The sequence below is a fragment of the Rattus norvegicus genome, chromosome 7, assembly GCF_021556685.1.
Source record: "Rattus norvegicus strain SHRSP/BbbUtx chromosome 7, alternate assembly SHRSP_T2T, whole genome shotgun sequence".
Lineage (NCBI taxonomy): Eukaryota > Metazoa > Chordata > Mammalia > Rodentia > Muridae > Rattus > Rattus norvegicus.
In genome coordinates this window covers 132,507,501-132,529,780 of record NC_141540.1, presented here as the reverse complement: position 1 = coordinate 132,529,780, position 22,280 = coordinate 132,507,501, and the positions used below count along the sequence as shown (strand labels likewise).

The window sequence follows — 22,280 nt, the reverse complement described above, 5'->3', positions numbered from 1 at the left end:
TATGCTTTTCCTGTTATTATTAAACATATGTAACAATAACTAGGTATTAGCCCACCACTTTGAAGCAGATCTCTGTAGATCCACAAAGATGTACTGTCTTGTAATGAAGCTATATAGACAAATAGAAGACTTCTTAAGTCTTAATGATGATCCTATAAGAATTCCTAAGATTATATCGGTAGTTATTAAGATCTTTTATAGTGAGACTGCTATTAAGTCCTTTGCTGATAGTCAAAACTGCAATGAGCCATTACCCTCTCTGGGCACAGAGGCTCCCAGCAACTAGAAAACTAAAAGAAATATCAAAATCAACAAATTTGAAAATACTAGAAACATGATAAGTGGTAAGACTCCTTCAAAATATCATAACACCTCAGCAAAGACTTGGGTAAAATTCCAGATACAGATTTATAGTGGTCTGCTAGTAAAAGTGATTAATAACTCCAAAGAGAATAACTTAATTGAAAAATGAAATCTTGTACCAGGAGAAGAACAATGCAACATAAAGGAGAAAGTCACCAAGATAAATAGGAAAAGTCTGAAAGGAAAATGGGATTTTGATTTAAAAATGTTGAAAATAACTCAATGACAAATAAAAATAAAATAAATGCAAAAGGAATTCATGATAAGACTACTTTCAAACATCAATTCTGTCAATCAAGAAGCAGGTCCACGATGCCTCAAAACTCCAGATAAAGAGAACAAACCTAAGAATTTAACAGTCCTCTCTACCATGAGTAAGTGAGCTAAAAAGCAATGACTTTGAGCAGGTATTCAGTGAGATCAGAGCAGAAAAGCCCCCCAGATCTAAAGAATTGAACATGAAAACACTGAGGCATTTAGAACCTCAAAAGATCAGAAAGACCTTCTTCATGATACACTACAATCAGGATCTCAAAGATACAAAGCAAAGTTGCAATAGTAAAATCTATAAAGGAAAATGTCCAACTCACTTATAAGCCAAAAACATTAGAATAACATCAGACCTCTCTTAGCAACCATAAAACCAGGAAAGCACATAATAGAACTGCAAAGAGACAGCATCAGAGGAACACACACACACACACACACACACACACACACACACACACACACACACACACAAATGCAAACAAACAGATGTCCTTTGCAAACACACATACAGACTGGGGTCAAATAATGGACGTAGGCTAAAGCTGAACACAAGCTGGTAAGTTTTGATAGTTAATGAATTAGACATCAAAAAAATGTAGTCAGAAGATTTAAAGTGACTATATACTTATCAAGAATATATAACAGGTATGTTTAACTGCACCCAATATTGAGGCTTCCATTTTCACAAGGCAAACACTAGTGGGCATAAGGGTGTTGCACAGGTCCTAATACTGCAATAGTGAGTGACCTCATCAGCCCCCTCTCCTCATTAGATAGTTTGCCCAAACAAAAAGGAAAGAGAAAACAAGGAAGTTAAACTCCATCAGAGGTCACAGGCACTGAACGGACATCTGGAGAGTTTTCCTTCCAACATATAAGATTGGGATTTGCCTCAGCAGCAATAATTTTTAATGACTATAAAAAGGAGGATAAATTCCTGCATCCCATCAGAAAATAGAAGAATAAGAGAAAGCAGTAGCAAGTAAAATTCTACAGGCACTACGTAAACGCGTCGAAATAAAATAAAGCACTTGGAATGAACAATAGAATAAAGACTAAACAGTCGTTATTACAGAGATCCTCAGCAAACAAAAAAAAGTCTGACACCAATGAAAAGGAATGTATAACCGTAGGGTGCCTGGTGTGCAGCAAAGGTCGCTGAGAGGGAGGGTACAGTGGTGTTTGCACGAGAAAGGAAGATGTCTCGAATGTCTTAACGAGGCACTTCACAGTCTCAGCAAAACAAGATCAAACTAAAACTCGGGGTACTGGGCAGCAAGAAATAATAAAATCGAGGCTGAAATTTACGAAATGGAGACCAATACACAGAATCCAACAGTTGGTTCCTTGGACAGAATAAGCAGGGGTGACGAAAAATGAAGACAGGCGCCCTAAACAGAAGGAAAGGAACCACACTGCCAAAGCTGACACGAAGGGACTGCTGGAACAGATGCCAGAGAAAGGAGAAAAAGACGACTAAATTCAGAGAGGAAGGGGGTGTGTGCATGTGCTAAAGACAGAGGACAGTGAAACTCAGAGAACTAGAGAAAATATTTTGAAACATAGGCCCTGAGAACTAGAAAAGAGGACACATGGGTGAGTTTGATGGTCTACAAAAACTGAGTCAAGAGGTTAGTGACAGCCATAACAGACGTCTAAGCAACAAGACAGGACCGGTCATTTGAAGTATCCCTGCAAAGGAAAGCGAAGGAACAGACAGGTTCTGACCAATCCTCCCAAACACGTAAAACAAGCTAACATCTATGCTCCTTACACTATCCTATAAAGTAGGGAATTAACATGACTAAACTCCCACTACAAGGCCAGCATGGCTTGATACTTCAAACAAACAAACAAACAAAACCCGGGGGGTGTGGAATATAGCTCAGTTGATTGAGTGCTTACCTTGCATGTATAATATGAGGGCGTGGTGTCCGCTAACACTACGTCAACCGAACTGCATGCTTATAATTCAGATTCAGGAGATGGACACAGGACAGTTAAGAAGTTCAAGACCACCATACTCAGCTACATACAATTTTGAAGTCAACCTGGGCTATGCGAAATCTTAAAGAGTCGGAAAGATAGAGAGGGAGGAAGGAAGGAAGGAAGAAAAAAGGAAGGAAGGAGAAAAGGAAGGAAGGAAAAAGGAAGGAAGAAAGGAAGGAAGAAAGGAATGAAGGAAACTGTAGATCAATTTCCCTCAGGAACATAGATGCAAAAATACTCTGTAAAATGCTTGGTAACTGAATTCAAGACATATAAAAATCATGTCTTTTTTGTCCATAAATTGATTTTTCTTGCAGGGATTCAAGAGTGGATCATTACACACAATTTCAATAAATGCCAAACAGAATAATACTTAAGAACATAAATCATATATAACCATCTCAATAAACATAGAAATGCTTGGTTTCAAAATTTCTCAGGGTAAAAGCCCTGAATAGCCTGAAACTAGGTGAAACATATCTCATTGTCATAAAGTGTATATTTGTGTCAACGTACCAAATTGAGAAACACTACAAAACCAGGGACAATATGAGAATGCCCACTCTTTGCATTTTTATTCATTATATTACTTAAATGCTTAGCTATAGTGATAGGAAAAAATAAACAAATAAATATAGGAAAGAAAGAATTCAAAATATCTTATTTTCTCAGGCTAGGGACATGTGCTTAAAGGATCGAAAAAACCACTATAAGATTCTGATAACTTTTTACCACCTTCAGCAAAGTTGTGAACTCAAAATCAACGTACAATAATACACTAACCAGTAAATATTCTACACCAACAATAAACTTGCTAAGAAAGAATTTAGGGGAGAATTCACTACACAATTGCTTCCAAAAAGAAAAAAAAAGATTCCTAGGAATAAAGTTAACTAAGACTTCCATAATAAAATCTTTGAAACATTGTAGAAATAAATTGAAGAAGAGGAGGAGGAGAAAAGTGATCAGATAGAAGGAAAAGAAATGAAGAAAGAGAGTGCAGATATATATGAATATAAATTCACATACCTGAAAATAACAAATGTATGCTACCTTAACAGATTTTAAAAGGGCTGGAGAGGACATTAGAAGAAAGGTATAAAGAGCTCATTATTGTTCATTACTGTCACCATTATGACAGCTACTGTTACCCAAAGCAATCTAATAATTCACTGTAATTGACGTTAAAATTTTCAACTTTTCACAAAACTAGAAAAAGAATAATTTGTTCCCTGTATAAAATCCAATTCAAGCTGGATCAAAGAGCCCAATGTAAGATCCAAAACCCTAAAACTATCAGGAGAAACATAAGGAAAACACTTCAGGATACAGACAAAGGCAAGGACTTTCCGAAAAGGACTCTAATAGCACAGAAAGTAATATCAAGTATTGATAAGTAGGATTGTATAAAACTGTAAAAAGCTTTTTCAAATTAAGTAAAAACAATCAGGCAATGTAAGAGACAGCCTACTGATCATAAAAAAAAAAAAAATCCTCACAATCCATTCAACAAACGGGTTAATAAACAGAGTACACAGTTCTCAAAGGAAGAAACGGAAATGGTGAGTAAATGTTTAAAAACTTGTTCTACATCCTTAGCCATCAGGGAGATGCTAGCTGAAGCTCCTTTGGGGGACTTCATCTTATCGCAGCCAAGTTGAGCGATGGGGAAACAGATGAGAAAACAGTGCTGACAGGATGTGGGAAAGAGGAGCCTTCTTCCTTGCTGGTGAGAATGCAAACTGGGGCAGCCACTTTGGAAATCAGCATGGGGTTTCCACAAAAATGCTAAAAATAGAACTATCAAACAATCACACAGCAGCTGTGAAAATGTCTGAAGGCGTTGGAGCCCCATCGACGCTTCTGCACATAACGTTTACTGCTGCACTGCTCGTGGTGGCTAAGATATGAATCTAGCCTAAATGTCCATATCAGATGAATACAGAAAATGTGAGATGCATTTTTAACACACACACACATATGCATATATAAACATAGACACACATGCACAGATACATACATATACATGTATATATACACACACATATATGTATACATACATACATATTAGAGTTCTATTCAGCCTTAAGAAAAATAAAATTATCTCATTTTCTGGTAAAGAGATAGTACTCAGATATACTAAGCCAAATAAGCTAGATTCAGAAAGACAAATATCCTTAGTTTTCTTTCATTTGCATAATCTGTCATAATCTATATTTAGATATAAATATCCTTTATAGAAAATGCATGGATGCATGTGGAGCCCCAGGGGAAGAAGAGGTTTAAAGACGGGGAAAGAAACTAGACAAAGTAGCAAGGTGGGTGTACAACACAGCAACAAAACTCAGAGTTCTCTCTTTTGCAGAGGCTAGATATATACATGCATACATACATACACACATATATACATGCATGCATGCATACATACATATAAATGTGCATGTACACGCACACACACACACACACACACCCACACACACACCTGCACATGTGTGATATGAATGCAGAAGGGAACTCTAAGGGAAGGCAGCAATGATGGGCAGAAGAGAGACAGATGAGGATGATAGAGGAGGATAAGAAGACATACATGTGTGAAAATATCAAGGTGAAACCCATGATTTTTTTTTTACAGAGGACCCGCATTCCATTCCAGTCTCCTATAACTTCACTTGCAGGAGATCCAATGCCCTCTTCCAGCCTCTGCAGGCAACAGGGTGGTGAGTGGTGCACAGCGACACATGTAGGCAAAACACCCACACAAATAAAATGTAAACATTAGCCAGTGTGGTGGTTCCCACCTTTAGTCCCAGCACTGAAAAGGCAGAGGCAGGTGAATCTATCTCTGTGGGTTCAAGGCCAGCCTGACATAGCAAGTTCTGGACCAGCCAGATTAAGACCTTGTCTCCAACCGTCCCCCAAAACTGTTTAATGTAATCAGTTAAAAACCTTCAAAATGAAACAAAGAACAAAAGTGGTGTTCACTAGTGTAAGCAGCTATCACAAAACTGGACAAGAGGAAAACTGGAAATTTACTGGATTTGGGGAGGTAGATTTGTTTTGAACTCGTGGACTCCAGGCCTTCCTCCCAAGTAGCTGAGACAGCAGGTGATCTGCAGGCCAGGGGGAGGGGGACAGCACATAATTAACTTCCTCACCTTTTCTACAAGATGGAACTGTGATTTTCAAGAAACTCTCTGGGCGACTGTCTAAGACTTCAGAGCCCACCAGACAGTAGGCTTCTGGAGACCAATTCAAGTAGATGCCTTGGCGCCAGTACATTCGGTTTGGGCGTAGTGCTCTCTCTGAAAGTTTAAAAGGATCCATATGCACCCACCAGTTACGAACTGCTTCATGAACCCAAGGGGGAAAACTGCCACGTAAACATTAAATAACAACGACATATATTTGTTTTAAGATGAGCATTCATTAACTTAATTACGAGACCGTCTCCAAATGAATACAAAATACTTCCTCAGCATTTCAATCACACAAGTTAGTTGCTTTGTATACTATCTAATGCACGGTCCAAGTTCATGGTATGGATCTTGACATGGACGATATATAACTACTCATAAGCAAGTTTTTAGTTTGTTTTTTATTCAATTCTCATATTAACACCATTCTTGAGCTTTTAAATGCATTTTTAACTACCTTTATATTCATTGATAGCATGAAAGACAAGATTTTTTTCAAAATCCAGTAACACTTGTGTTATCTTTTGTCCAACACCCCTCCCTAACATATCCCTGTAGCGTCATAATTCCACTTACTTTGGAATGAATGTGCACCATATTAACATAGCTTTGTCCCTTTCTCTAAGTCCCTGGGAGTTGGGCAGGAGAAGAGGATCAGAGTTCTTCTCTTAGAAGACCAAGACCTGTTATACTTGCTGAGGAAAAGCCCCTAGCTACACGTTGGTTATTTCTATATTATTTTTTGCTGATTTGTAGGTGTGTGTGTGTGTGTGTGTGTGTGTGTGTGTGTGTGTGAGTGTGTGTGTGTGCATATGTGTGTGAGAGTGTATGTGTAAGAGAGTGTGTGTATGTGTGTGTACCTGTGTGTATATGTGTGTGAGTATGTGTACATGTATGTATGTGTGTGCACGTATATGTGTGTAAGTGTACGTACCTGTGTGCACATATATGCATGTGCATGAGTATATGTACCTGTGTGTATATGTGTGCATGTATGTATGTACTTGAGTGTATGTACCTGTGTGTATATGTGTACATGTATGTAAGTGCATGAGCGTATGTACTTGTGTATATATGTGTATGTGTACATGTATGTATGTGTGTGAGTATATACACATGTGTATTTGTGTGTATACATGTGTTTATGTGTATGAATGGTGTGTACTTCTGTCTGTGTGTGAGTGAGTGTACTTGTGTATACATGTGTGTGTACCTGTGAGTGTATGTGTGTGTTTTTATGTACCTGTGTCTATATGTAAGAGGGTGTGTGTATGTTGAATGTTTAAACAAATGGCCCCCTCTAAAACCCACCTTTTAAAGCTATTGTTTCCTGTTTCCTACGTCTTTGGAAGTATAAGACTCACAGTTGATGCAAATATATCTAATGCAAGAATTAATACATTTTCTTACAGAAAATTGCACAAGTTGGTGCATGTTCATGTGTTGACCACTCTGGCAAATGCCATGTTCCTTCTAACTCGTCTTTCAAGTTTGTCCAAATAGTAGCTTTAGTAAGTACATACCTCTTCCAGAAAGCATGAAAGGTGAGATTTCAAGTAATCGGTTAATCAATCTTGACCAAAATCCCATTGGAAAGTATGGCATTTCATACAGCCGGATGATGATCTCAGAGTTCTCACAGTGGGGGAGCTCTATCACTGGCCTGTGGTCAGATAAGCTGCAAAGGACAGAACCTGTCAGAAATCCACAATGGCCATCTGAGCCTAATGGCTGAGTCTGGCGGCCTCAGGCATGGCGGTCTGAGAACAGTGCCTGGTGACCTGAGCTTTTTAGCGCCTCAATCCCAGGGAAATAACTACTCTAGACAATTACATTTTTAAAAATAATGATCTCTTGGCATGTGATCGTCTACATCAAGAATTTGGAAGTCACTTCATCGATTCTCATATATGCACAGATGGAGAAGATGGATAAAAAAATTCAACGATCCTATGCTAATGCATTAGTACAATTGGTGCAAAGGCAGATTACAGGAAACTGGTAAAGAATGCATGTCCTAGAAACAAGTACATATCTATGTTTGCAATTGGCTTGTATCCATTAAGGTAATTTGAACTGTCAATACTTGAGAGCATTTCCCATTTACTTCCTGAGCAATATGAGGATTCTCTACAAACACAGTTAGAACGTAGTCCCCCGCCATCATGCCCAGTACATTTTAAACTCTCTTGGAAACTCCCTTTCTCCCTTAAATTTCCCTAACAATATAACTGCTAAGTTGCCAAGAAAAGATGGATGCACACGTGCACACACGGCTTCGCCATTAATCTTCTTCAAACAATTTGAGTGTTAAGCCAAAGAACAACTGTATGCATGAAATAATGCATTTTAAAAATATTAATCAACTGCAACTCTTCTCTCAAAATATATGCCGTGCATTGCCAGAAAGTTTACCAAAACTACAAATTAAACACTAGTGTACCTATTACAGAAAAATAAAAAGTTACCTTGTCAACCAAAATAATGTAATGTGGTCAATTTCTATTGGATTTGTAAGGTCTGTCTTACCTGCTTGGAACCAGCAGATATTCTTCCCCTATTGGTAATGCGATCTGAAATTTTTCTAAAAGTTTGAAGTACTGCGCCATGTAGTTCTTAGGGAATCGCTTTTTCTTGGAAAGGAATTTTTCCACATCTCTCCGTGAAATGATGCCCTTAGGATGCTTCAGGCAGCCGTCCACTTTCACGGTCAAAATCTGAAAGATTCCCACCCATTGTCACTAGGTTTAATTTCTGAAATGCTTCCCAGCTTAAACAACCTCTCTCCCTCTCCCTCTCCCTCTCCCTCTCCCTCTCCCTCTCCCTCTCCCTCTCCCTCTCCCTCTCCTCCCTCTCCCTCTCCCTCTCCCTCTCCTCCCTCTCCCTCTCCCTCTCCCTCTCCCTCTCCCTCTCCCTCTCCCTCTGTCTTCTAGGTACAATAAGGACAGGTCATTGTTTAGTTAGAACAATAAGGCAAGGTCGCATTTCTGCTGCAGCAGGACATCCTGCAATCCCAGTGAGATATGGAGCTTAGAAGTACTTAGAAAACTAAGGAAGGAGAATTCAGATCATCAGGATTTTCTTGGCCCCTATCTCCGGCATTCATTCTGCAGTCTCATCACTGCAGATGATTCTAGAAATGATCTTCTGGATAGGAATCTGACAGGTTGGCCATATAGATTGATGCTTCCATGACTGGGGTCAACTCCTATCAATGGAAGAGAGGTAGTGTGAGCACTCCTGGTTACAGGCTTCTGCTGGTGGAACGTGAGTTATTAATTCTCACGTTCACCCTCTAACAGAGAAAGCAGAGGAGTCTGCCCTCTAACATAATGCCAGGGGGAATTCAGCATCATTGAGGCACTGGATATCATTGTGCCAGTTAAGAATATGCATGTGGGGGCTGGGGATTTAGCTCAGTGGTTAGAGCGCTTACCTAGGAAGTGCAAGGCCCTGGGTTCGGTCCCCAGCTCCGGAAAAAAGAACAAAAAAAAAAAAAAAAAAGAATATGCATGTGGCTCCGAAGAACCTGTGTTCAAATTCAGGCTTTACCACTGGCTGTAGTTTTATTTTGTTGTTGTTGTTGTTGTTGTTGTTGTTGCAGTGTACACACGTATTTTGTTAGCAACTTTAAATATCAAAAGGCACAGGCTGACTGAATGGGTCAAGAAACAAAATCCACCAATCTGTTGCTAAAAAATAGGCACTGCCTTAGAATAGAGGAACAGACCAACATACTCCATTCAAATGGAACCAGGAAGCAATCGAGCATTGCTATCTTAATAGCTGTCAAAATAGATTCAAGCTAAAACAAATCAGAAGAGATACAGAGAATCATTTTATTCTAATCAAGGAAATAGTTAGCCAAAAAGACATTACTATTCTAAACACATATACATAAAACTCTGGTGCATCGAATTGCATTCATTTTTTAAAAATTGGTTTCAAGACACATAATAAGATCAGTGCAATCATAGTAGGTGAATTCCCCAACAGACAGGTCATCTTAACAGAAAATAAACAGAGAAACGCCAGAAGCAATAGACACCATAAAACAAATGGATTTAACCTAAGTTTGCAGAATATGACACCCAAACACGGCAGAATAAACATTCTATTATCTGCACTCAGAAGCTTTTCTAAAACAGGTTACATTCTAGGACACAAAACAAATATTTACAGAGTCAAAAAAATTGAAATAACTTCTGGTATCTTTCCATAATTCAATAAAACTCAAAACTGACAGCAAGCATCTCTACTAAGTACAGGAACTCGTGAAGATTAGGTAACTCATCAGTGAGAGATGAATGGATCAAACAGGAAATCAAAAAAGTAAAAATTTTCTCAAATGAAATGAAGATTTAAAATTAATATAATACCCATTGAACATATTGGAAGTAGCCACACAAGGGAAATTTATAGCGATAAGTGGTTCGTTAAAAAAAAAAATCAGAAAGAGCACAAATAAATGACTTAATGATAGGGCCCAACACCTTTGAAAAATAAGAACAAGCCAAATTCAAACCCAGTTGACTTTTTTGTTTTTGCTTGTTTGGGTTTGTTTTTGCTCATTTTGTTTTGTTTTTGTCATTTCTCTCTATATCCCTGGAGCTGACCTAGAACTCTCTCTGTAGACCAGGCTGGCCTTGAATTCAGAGATCCATCTGCCTCCACCTCTGCCTCCAGAGAGCTAGGATTAACTACGTGTGCCATCACTGCTTACCCAGTTGACATTATTAAATAACAGAAACCAAAGAAGAAATGAATGAAATAGAAAGAAGAAAATAACTAGAATCAACTAATCTAAGAGTTGGTTCTTTGAGAAGAAATATAAGATTGACAGATTCTTGGTCCAACTAATCAAAAGAAAGAAAAAGTGGGCACAAATAAACAGAATCAAAACTGAGCTAGAAAATGTTATAAAAGTCACCAAGGAAATTCAGAATATTGTAAGGCAATAGCTTCAAAACCTGTACTCAACTAATCTGGAAAACTTAAAAGGAAGTGGTTAAGTTTCTACATTACCACCAAAATGAAACCAAGAAGAATTTAGCAACCTAAACAGAGTCATAAAAATGGGGAGACCAAATGAGTTGTTAAACAAACAAACAAACAAAAAAAACAACACCTCCCAACTTAAAAAAAAAATGTCTAGGGGCCAGAGGTATTCATAGAAGAATTCTATCAGACTTTCAAAGCTCTACAGACAGTCCTTTTTAGAATAAAATAAATAAATACATCAATAAATAAATAAAACAAGAAGCAAGTAGTACTTCTGAATCCCCTCTACACCTCCATCATCACTGTAATATCAAAGACATGGCCAGTATCTTGATAAACATGGACTCAAGAATGCTCAAAAATACTTGCAAACCTTGAGAAGTCTCTTTTGAATTGTTGGTCAGTCTTCTCCAGGAGACTCACAAATATTATACACTACTGCTGTTGTCCTTGGTTGCCCCAGAGAAGCAGAAGATAAGTCCTTGTTATTGAAAACACCATATACTTCAGAGGCAAAGTCCAGAGACCTCTGACCTTGAACTGACTTGAAAGCCTTCTCACTGAGGACTAGATTTCATGGTTCCAGAACAAACCGTGCAATCTTCCAAAAGAAGGATGTAACCAACAGCCCTATCCAGCTATGATGCCTGCGAACCTTAGCAAGGTTATAGCACAGTAACCTAAAGGGTTAAGTAGTAATACACACTGTGGTAGTAACCAATGGATCTCTAACAGGACTTATGATCTCTTCAGCAAGATGGAGACTGTGCCTGGTACTGCAAACAAATCCAGCTACTCAGGGCTGGTGAACTCATATTCCTTAAAGGGGAAACTACAACCACCACTGTGCTAAACCAGCATAATTTCTAACTACACTCTAAACATTTGTCCTTACTCCACAGGAGGAGTATGATCCTCACCCCTCATCAAGGAAACTCTTTGAAATAGATGGAAACCATTACAGAAAACCACAAGCTATGGAAATGCAGATTTGTGAAGCCCCATGGCTCTGTGGACCGTGGCACCAGAGAGAAGAACTGGAAAGGCAGTAGCAAAGTTCAGAACCCTGATAAAACTTGTAATCAAGAACAGCAGGAGTCTGAACTAGCTCCTAACCAGATTCCTGTCCTGGAGCATGTGATCAGGACACCCCACAAAGAGGACCTTTATAACTGGTCAGGTAGCATAGAGCTTAGAGTTCTCTATGCTAAAGAGGTATCTAGGGGCCCCAAGTGAGCATTTCTTTGTAGGCAGGGCCCCTTACTTCTCTTCCCTGAGTGGTGTTCCAACTCCCCAGAGGCCAGGCCAAAAAAAAAAAAAATGCAGACCCACAAAGCCCAGTTTCCATGGACACAATAAAAAACAACTCTCAGAACTAAGTCTCCAGGAACATTACAGAAGAGAGGGTGGGAAGATGGTAAACACCAAAGGACCATAGAGTTTTCTATGAGCTTGTGTCTTCTAGGCATATCAGAGATATATTCATAAAATCTCACCAGCATGACTGCCTTAACATTAACCTAACAGGGAAGACACCAATAGACAAGCTGAAGTGAATAGAGTAAAGCCCAGGAGACCTCAACCCTACACAGAGAACACAGACAACTAAGGAATGTTCAGAGTGGGAGAAACAGGCTTACCCAGGGAAGAGCACACTAATTAGTTATCCAACACCAAAAGGTCAGCAACACACATATAAGTAACATTGTACAGATTGAGCAAGGTTTATTTAGAAATGTGTATGTATACATTGACATATATGTGCATGCAACAATAATTTTCTTTAAAGGTCATGGATTTGGAAGAGTAAGCAGAGGTATATGGAAGGGTTTGGAGGGACTAAAAGGACTGGGGAAATTATATAATTATATCATAATTTCAAAAGTAAAAAAGCAATTTTTAAAAACAGAAACAGTGGGAATGAGAAACATTTGGCATTTTCCGTTTCCAAGTTTGGGAGTGGCCCTTTTATACAGTGATGAAATCTGAAATATTTTCTTAATTTTATCACTTTAAGAAGCCTATTATCTATCTACTAACTCATATTATAAATTATATAGTTATAATAAGTTATATAATAAATTTTCAAGAAAACAATAGGCTATATCTCTGACATATTTTACCAAGAATGATTCACCATGCCACCTGATTATTCCCAGAGGTCTCTTTTTTGTATAGTTGAATGAGATTTTCAAGCATATCCCTACTTACCTGAGAACCCAGCTATCCCTCTCCTGGACATATACCCAAAAGATGCTCTAACATACAACAAAGACACATGCTCCACTATGTTCATAGCAGCCTTATTTATAATAGCCAGAAGCTGGAAAGAACCCAGATGTCCTTCATCAAGGAATGGATACAGAAAATGTGGTACATCTACACAGTGGAGTACTACTCAGCTATCAAAAACAATGTCCTCATGAAATTCACAGGCAAATGGATGGAACTAGAAAATATCATCCTGAGTGAGGTAACTCAATCACAGAAAAACACACACGGCATGCACTCACTTATAAGTGGATATTAGCCCAAAAGCTCAAATTACCCAAGATACAATCCACAAACCACATGAAGCTCAAGAAGGCTGACCAAAGTGTAGATGCTTCACTCCTTCATAAAAGAGGAACAAAAATATTCATAGGAAGGGATATGAAGGCAAAGTTTGGAGCAGAGACTGAAAGAATGGCCATTCAGAGCCTGCATGGGTATACGGCCCATATATATATATATACAGCCACCAAAACTAGATAAGATTGATGAAGCTAAGAAGTGCATGCTGACAGGAACCAGATATAGACATCTCCTGAGAGGCATAGTCAAAGCATGTCAAATACAGAGGCAAATGCTAGCAGCAAACCATTGAACTGGGAAAGAGATCCCCATTGGAGGAATTAGAGAAAGGATTGAAAGAGCTGAAGGGGCTTACAACCCCATAAGAACAACAATGTCATCCAACCAGAGCTCCCAGGGACTAAACTACTACCCAAAGACTATACATGGCTGACCCATGGCTCCAGCTGCATGTGTAGCAGAGGATGGCCTTGTTGGGGCACCAGTGGAAGGAGAAGCCCTTGGTCCTGCCAAGGCTGGACCCCCTATCCCCAGTGTAGAGGAATGTTGGGGTGGGGGAGAGTGGTTGGGGAAAGGAACACACTTTTAAAAGAAGGGGAGGGGGATGGGATAGGGGGCTTATGTCCAGGAAACTGGGAAAGGGAATAACATTTGAAATGTAAATAAAAAATATCCAATAAAAATTTATTTTAATGACTTTAGTGGCATCATTGCTTGGGGCACAGCATGCATGTTTATTGGACCTTCTGCACTATGATGTGAAATCATTCCTTGTAGGGCCTTGGTCTGGTGCTGCTATGTATTAAAATGCTAAATACTGGCTGGATGATCTGGTTACCCCCAGGAGGAGAGCCTCCCCAACAGCAGCTTTTGCTAGGTAAACCTCGCCCCCCAAGTTCTCTTTGATTGGTTAATAAAGATGCCAACAGCCTGGCTGGGCAGCAGAGATGGTAAAAGAGGGAAGGTTTCCCTCCTGGGTTTGGAGTCTCAGGAGGGATCATGAAGGAGCAGGGACGAAAAGGAAGGAATCCCCATGGGATAGCATGGATCATGAGTGCATAGCCATGAGGGCTGTCCTGCCATAGCAGAAGCTGCTCAAATGGAACAGATACAAGTATTTATGGGGAATATAGCAGGGAAGACCACAAAGTAGCATCCAGGGTTGATATGTGCCCAGTTTTAGGGTTTTAAGGCTTATTATAAACCTAAAGTTCTCTATGTCCCCTGCTAGATATTTGAAGAAAACGAGGGGTTGTAACAAACCCCCAGAATATTGATTACAACAGTTCTTGCCCTGCCTCAGTGACTCATGGAGGTAAACATCCCTATATATTTTTGCAAATGAGTATCAGTCAAACTTGCTCTTACTTTTGCATGCTATTTACAGTGCTGTTCCCTTTATTTCGATGTATCAACACAAGCAAAAGTGATAGCTGTTGCTGCTTTGGTAACAAGAAATTTAAATTATCATTTTACTGAAATTTTAAATCTTCCATAGTATCTTCGAATTGCTTAAAGGCTTGATTTCATTTTTTCACTTAAAAAGCTAGTTGTTATGGCTCACAGCTACAATCCCAGTGCTTGGAAAGCTATGGTGTGTCTATTGCTGTGGGTTCAAATCTGGGCTGGGTTACACAGTGAGTTCTAGGCCAACCTGAACTGCATAATTAGTTATTTAGGGCTAGCTTGTACTACAGAGTGAGACCCTTGTCTCCCTGATCCCAAATTCAGTCAAATTGGCATCATGGCACTATATTTAGCTCTTTTAGAATTTGTCTAGCAGGCTTTCTGACTTTGGTCGGACACCCCCCAAAAAATTCTTTTTCCATGAAGTTTCAAAGTAATTACTCCATGGAATCTTCAGAAGCATTACTGTGGTCGTGGAACCTACTTTTTGGGTTGGTTTAAGAGATTTGAGTCTGCTGAAATGGGGTTTTTGTTTTTGTTTTCGCTTTTTTCATGGGGGGTGTTTTGTTTGTTTGCATTTGCTTTTATTGTTGTTAAAAGGAAAACTGATGTGAACCCATTCCTTCCTCTGTAAGACATGCCTATCCTCTAATAACATTATATATGTGTGTCAAGTAAATAGAAACATGACTTTGGGGGCAGCATTTCCTTCGATTATTTATGCAGAGTTTCTGTCAGCCACAGTACTGGACTTACAAAGCAAACCCCACGCGGTGGATGAGACACTCTCCTGGATAACACGTTCATCTACACACACTTTGTGTTTGACTCCATATTTGGCATGCTCCCTTTTGAATCTCTTGGATTGTCTTGAAGTTATTTTTAAATTCCCAAAACCTGTATGCCTTAAATTATCAGACAGGTCAAATCAGTACTAGATATAAGGCTACCTTTTATCTTTCGCTCACATTAAATTAGGGAAACAACCTGAAAGAAAATATAATTGTCCTTAAGGAGAAGACACAAAGGCTTAGAGCATGAGAAAATGGTTCATGAGTAGAAGAGATGTGCTCAATCTGTAGATTGTGCCCATGAGTCAGGGCGCAATTTCATACACAGTCAACTCATGCCATCTGTAGCATTTGGGCAGAAATGTGGAAACCAATTTGAATATATCTACCATTAGAAGAGACACATTGCAATGAAATGCCAATTACCATGATGTTGAAATGTTCTCTCCAGTGTCTGGGTATCGGATTTATCCTCAACTGAGTTCTCTCTTCAAAATAACTTCCCTTTTATCTTTAAATAGATTTAAGCAGTACTATTCAAGATTGCTTAAAGAGATTCAATTAGCATTATGGTTTAAATAGGAGAGACAGATCCAATATGAAAACGGATAATCATGTTAGAGACTTGGGGAGCCACGCATCAAGCTGCAAATTATGTTCATAAATGAAATAATTGCTGATGACTGTAAGGGCTAGAGGCATCGTCCCTGCCTTCTTCTCAGCCACAAATGAGTGAAACCCAGTGGGTCCTTAGCTATGGCAGCCCTGAATGACTCTACACTCTCTTGAAATGTGCAGACAAAAGTTTTACTTGCCAAAGTTGAGATGGTACGGCTATAATCTAGAAAGTAGGTTGACAATATGATGGTATCGACTCTACAGTACAATTAAATGCAATGAATGGTGAGCTCTTAAGAATTTTCCAATGGAAAATCTACAAGTTATTTTTTTAATTGTTCTACATAAACTCATGGCTAATGTACTGTTGTTGGGAGGAGAAATCATTTTCTATGTGAAACATGAACAGAAAACAAGACAGCCACCTGCATAGCTTTCAAAAGTATAACTAGCTGAAGCTAAAAAGTTATTGGTCTTTCAGTTATTTTATTTATTTCATTTTGTGTTGACCACTGCATGTGTTTCAGGCTGGTCTGGAACTCTCTTACATAGCTGAAGATGACCTGGAATGTCTGTTGATCCGCCTCCCTCCGTCCTCCGAGTACTGACTACCAAGCACACACTAGCATGCCTGGCTTTCCTGCCTTAGATAGATTCCATAGCCTCATCAACCCAGTTCACTCATAACGAATTTACCTTGAAGATTTTCACAGTGCTCTTGTTCCTTTAATGAAGTCAGCAACCTAACTTAGCTTTGAGGTTTAGATATTTGCCCATGACTTGGAGACAATGGCTTGTAAACTTTCAGATCCTTGTCCATTCCAGGAAGCTCTACTAACAGTCTTCCCTGTCACATGGTGGTCGGTAGTTCTTCATACTTACAGTAGTCCCAGCCTTCTCAGATCACAAACACTAAAATGCTAACCCCGACTCTGCTCTTCAATCACTATCTCTAGTCCTCCAAATATAAAACACCAACCTGTGCCATGACTTTACAAAGCCACTTGGGTTCCACAAAGTACAGGTCACTCAGCTGCAATGCGGGGTCTTGAAAATGCAGAAGAACTCCTGCAGTGAAAATTCATCAAACAGTGAAAAGTGGGATGCAGAATAATACAAAGCCCCAGAGACTCCAGTCTAGCTGGTTACACTGGTCACACAACTGGTTACACTGGTTACATGGCGAAGTACCCTGGAGACCCTGCACTGGCCGCTCCTCAGCACTAAAGCGCCAACAGCGTAAAGGGAAGTATTTCCAGTCTATACCACATGTCCATATGTAAGTATATTTGAAATACCAGCATGCATCGAAAAGTATACATTAATAAACGCAAGTTTGCAATATTCTCTTGAACCTTCTACATGCATAGTATGGATATATTAATTTTCATATAGATAAGAACCAACAAATATTTCACCATATCTGATTTAAGGATCATGGAGAAAAGGACTCCTGAAAGTATTTTCTGCTCAACAGAATACAAGGATCAAGGCAGTTTTCTGGTCATTTACTCTGGGACTACAATCAACTGACAGGTTCCACAAGTTATGGACATGGCGTGGGTTCTGGGACCAGTTCACTCTGCTAAAGACTAAGCCACAGAGACAGCTTACACCACACCCTCTGCTGCCTAAAGTGCCCCAGGGAACCACAGCAGTGATGATTTTTATATAAAAACAACTTTCACACAACGAGTGTTACTAAGAAAGGGCACCGTTACACTGTTGCATTGTGGGTCCAGAGTCTCATAGTAGCAAATCTGAGTCCCAGGACCCATATGTCTGCCTTCATTTCCAGGCAAAGATTCTTTCTTGCTTTGTCCCTAGAACATTTCTAAATATACTTTGTTTTTTAAGGATATGGTATATGATTCAATGTTCTGAAAGATAAAACCCATCAGTGACCCGTTTAAGAATTTTATTGACCCTCTCTTAAATTTTGAATATGGGTTACATACAAGATTCGGATACGTCTTCGAATTGTCATGACTGAACATACATGACCAGAAGGACATACAGACCTGACTCATTCAGGAAGTGAACAGCGTGGGGGAGCTCGTTCTCATCCAGCTGCAGCTGGTGTTCCTTCACCAGCTGGAGTAAGTGTTTCCGGTTAATTACAGGAAACTCCGTTGGTACAGCTTTACGCTCCGATAAGATTATTTTCTCCAGTTCTACGTAGCAATCTGGAATTAGCTGCCCAACCACGGGCTGATCTCGGATCTAGGAAATTACAAATGACAAGGTGTAAAATAAAAAAAAAATCTGTTTAAATCACAGATGGGTCAGGTGGTAAATTCAGCCATAACAGCTGTTGCACGGTGTGCATGTTCGTAATAAAATTTAAACATGATGGGAAACCTATCTAAATGGTAATGGATAGGAGATAAAACTAAAGTGAGAAAATTATGGACATAGAGTCAATTTGTAGAAAATCATCTACGAATAAAACAGCATGGAAATCGATATCTAGGAATACAGAAATTCTATATCAAAAACAAAGGCAAAATAACTAACCAAGAATGATTGATCTCATTTTGTAATGCATTGAGTTTATATGCAAACCACAGGGTGGGGGTGGGGAGTGTAAGACATTAGTCTGTTATGCGACCCTTGAGGTATTTCTTTCTGAGATAAAAATATACCCACAAATACTGGATTAGTGAATTATAGATACCAAGAGTTAGACCTGGAAATGTGAAATCTCCTTACATAGTTGTTTTCTCATGGAACTGTAACTCTAGACAATGGGACTTATTTAAATGCTGATGGTCCCAACCTGACAAAAAGCCCATCGTCTGCAGCAGTCGATGAGAGACAGAGAGCAAGATTTTTAAATCTTGAGATAGTAGTTTCTATAACAGATATCTTTTTTTAGACTTTTTTAAAAGTCTTTTTTTAAAGAAGGGGAGGAGGCTGGATGGGGGTTTGTGGACGGGAAACTTGGAAAGGAGATAACATTTGACATGTAAATAAAAAATCTAGTTTAAAAAAAGAAAAAAGAAAAGAAAAAAAATCTAGTTTTAATGAGAAATGCAACTCTAAAAATAGCAGTCAACTGCCTCTGTTCACCACCAGGGGGCAACCTCTCCCCACGTCTGGACCCATAAACTGCCTACCTTAGTTCCACACATCAGAATTTCTACTTGACTCTTAGATTCTAATAATTGGGTCTTTCCATGACACACAAACACAAAACCGTGTCCCCCTCCTGCCTAATTGCACCAAGAGCTTTTCCTCCAGCATCCAGAGCTATTGCTTCCATATTTTTCTATAGTCATTCAGCATATAGGACCCTTGTCCCAGAAATCAATACGAAATCCTATTAACCGTCATGTTTTTCTTCATTACTCATAAATTAAGACGAAATTAAAACTTCAATTTCAAGATTATGCTTTAAGCTTAGGAAGGAAGCAGAACTATAGAAACAAGTGAAGGACTCGCAGGAAGCAAACCAAGCGAGGGAAGGGCGTCACCAGGCAGCAAGATGTTTGCTCAGGCATCCGGCTGGAGGGAATCGAAAGCGATGCGGTTCAAACTGACTGCAGTGTTGACCTTTGCTTCCTTTCTCCTTTCACCTTGGTAATAAGATCACTAAAAGCCCTTCTAAAGAGCACAGGTGCGTGTTTATAAACACAAGGAAAGATTGGGAGAGAGTCAAGTTGAAAGGAAAAGACAAACGAGGTGGGGCTGGATGCTCTCTAATAGATTCAAAGCTGCTCCTTGAAGAAGGGTTGCAAGCGTCAACCAGAACAAGGTCCCAGAAAGCTTGGGCTCACACGCCTCTCTCTGAACGAACCACCGAAGCAAGCCAGCGCATGCTCAAACCAGCATGCCAGAAGGAGGAAGCCATTAGCAACACCCATTCCTTTTTAATAATGCTGCCATTCCAGGAAGCATAATTTGCTTCTCTGTACAGAGTGGTTTGAAAGGCCTGTGTGTACGTCGAAGGAATCTGGCCTCACTGATTGACAGAGATAACCTGTAGCTGTCCCAGCGTAGTTTGGACCTGAATTACTGACCGGGTCACCTCTGTGGGCATCAGCCCACACTACCGACCAACCATCTTTCTTACAGGCCTGCTTCCACCAAACTCAGGCCTTTACACAACAAACTCACCTTCTGAAATGGACTTTTAAATATCTACTATATGCTTTAGCAACAACAGAAAAAGGAAAAACTGAAAAAAATTGTTCCAAGTATTAAAGACATTCTTCAGGTGCAATTATAGCCACAGGGGCACTACAGAGACAAATCCAGCCATCGATGGCCCATTTCTAAGAGGAGCAGAAGCTGCAAAAGTGTGACAGAGTTGAGCTGACAGGGCGCTGCAGTCCACAGCGGGAGTTCATCCTTTCACAAGAAAATTGGAGCTGTTTTGAGAATATGTGTGGCCTGAAAAGTAATTTCTCTGGGATATGCAGGCCCAAAGGGGCTCTGGTTCCATTCTGGCATCTTCAGAGCCAACAGTGAGACTATCATTGTGTTTGCCACACTGAAGCACCCAGAGCGTTTTCTAGAAATTTCAACCATATTCCTTTCCTGTGTGTACTAGAAAGGAGCACTCTTCCTGGTGACCCATTTATTAATATTTTCCTAAACATGTGGTTCATCAAGGAGAGTGTCGGGAATTTAAAACACAAGTCTTAAGAAAGTCTCTAGCTTTCTGAATTAGGAAATTTTTTTTAAAGATTGCAAAAACCAACCAGTGGTCTTGGCAACTGGCAACGTTAAGAGGCAAAGATTGGATCAGGAAAATATTGAAACCATCAGAACAAGAATTATGAAGGAAACACGAAGGCTGATCAAGATACAAGCAAAACAGGGGCTCCCAAAGGAAGCTGCTCGAGCAGCGGTTCTCAAACTGTGCGCCATGATTCCACTTTGGGGCTGGGCGGGGAGGTCAAACCATCCTTTCACGGGACCCCTACAAAATAACCTTTACACAGTGGTCACCTAAGATGATTGGAAAACACAGATATTTACATTATGATTCATAAAGGTAACACAACTATAGTTATGAAGTAGCAACAAAAATAATTTTTTTGGTTGGGGGGGTCACAGAAACAAAAAGAACTTTATCAACGGGCCGCGGCACTAGGAAAGTTAAGAATACTGTGCTAGAAGACCCGGTGTCGCAGAAGACAGGAGGCCCCGGGTACCAGCTCCTTATTTAGCCTCTGGATGGAAACTCTGGAGAGAAAGCTGAGGGAGCAAGCGTCTTGATGATTTTCTCAGTGTCCTGGCAACATTCTTCCCCTTCTTCTCATGATCCTTAGTTATTTTTATTCCCACTTCTATGAATTATAAATGAAGTGTGGCATAAATAAATAATTTTAAAATGAAAGAACTTTCATCGCTTTGAGCTATGAAAAAAAACCCCACAATTTCCAGATAATTGCTCTCTCCTCAAGGTTTCTGACATTTCTAAGCAGCAGCATAATGTGGCAAAGAGAAAGGCGTGTTTATTGAGCAGCCTGCAGGAGGCACACACTCGCCCACCTTGACCATCTAGTAGCCTGCAGGGGGCGCACATCCTCCCACCTTGAAATTAAGACTCTCATTTATGATGGTTTTCCGGAGCTTTGCCAGCGCATCCGACTCCTCAGTGGCATTCACGAAGTGGTAGTCCCGGATGGTGGGGAATCCTCGCTTATTAAGGAGTTCCTTCGTGATTTTGCCTATGCAGGCTTTGCGCTGCTTCTCATCAGAAACATCCAAATGTGTGCCCACCAGAATCACCGGGGAAGAAGAGGCACGAGCCTATGGAAACAGAGACAAGACACTTCCTGTTTCCGGAAAAATAAAACCCTTTCTGGTTACATTCCTGCTGAAATCTGCTATGTATGAAACTCCGAGCTGCAGCAAAGACTTCAGGGCCAGATAATAACAGCTGTCTTTCCTTGTTGCTAGAGCACGAATAGCCCTGCAAAACATGTGTCTTGAAATGCAATCCTGTGACACGGCGCCATCTTGAGCTGGGAGCTATGGGAGGCTAAACTCACAAGGGCAGAGACGGAGGAACAGATTGACTGTCCTCACAGGAAAGGATGCCTGGTAACCGGTTAGTTAG

At 39.8% G+C, this 22,280-nt stretch overlaps 1 protein-coding gene and 1 non-coding gene across 4 annotated transcripts in view; one reads left to right on the top strand and one right to left on the bottom strand.

Annotated features, from left to right (window-relative positions):
- Window positions 1-22,280, bottom strand: part of Lrrk2 (leucine-rich repeat kinase 2) — a 156,671-nt gene that overhangs the window by 57,437 nt on the left and 76,954 nt on the right. Inside the window, 6 exon segments of one of the 3 annotated variants that reach the window (NM_001191789.2) lie at window positions 5,778-5,924; window positions 7,340-7,494; window positions 8,346-8,533; window positions 17,187-17,275; window positions 18,229-18,430; window positions 21,752-21,970. In NM_001191789.2, coding sequence (NP_001178718.2) covers window positions 5,778-5,924; window positions 7,340-7,494; window positions 8,346-8,533; window positions 17,187-17,275; window positions 18,229-18,430; window positions 21,752-21,970 — 1,000 coding nt within the window. 3 annotated transcript variants of the gene reach the window in all.
- On the top strand, window positions 15,140-15,202 carry LOC120093930 (U7 small nuclear RNA). The gene has a single exon (XR_015626204.1). It is a non-coding gene; the product is annotated as a U7 small nuclear RNA (small nuclear RNA).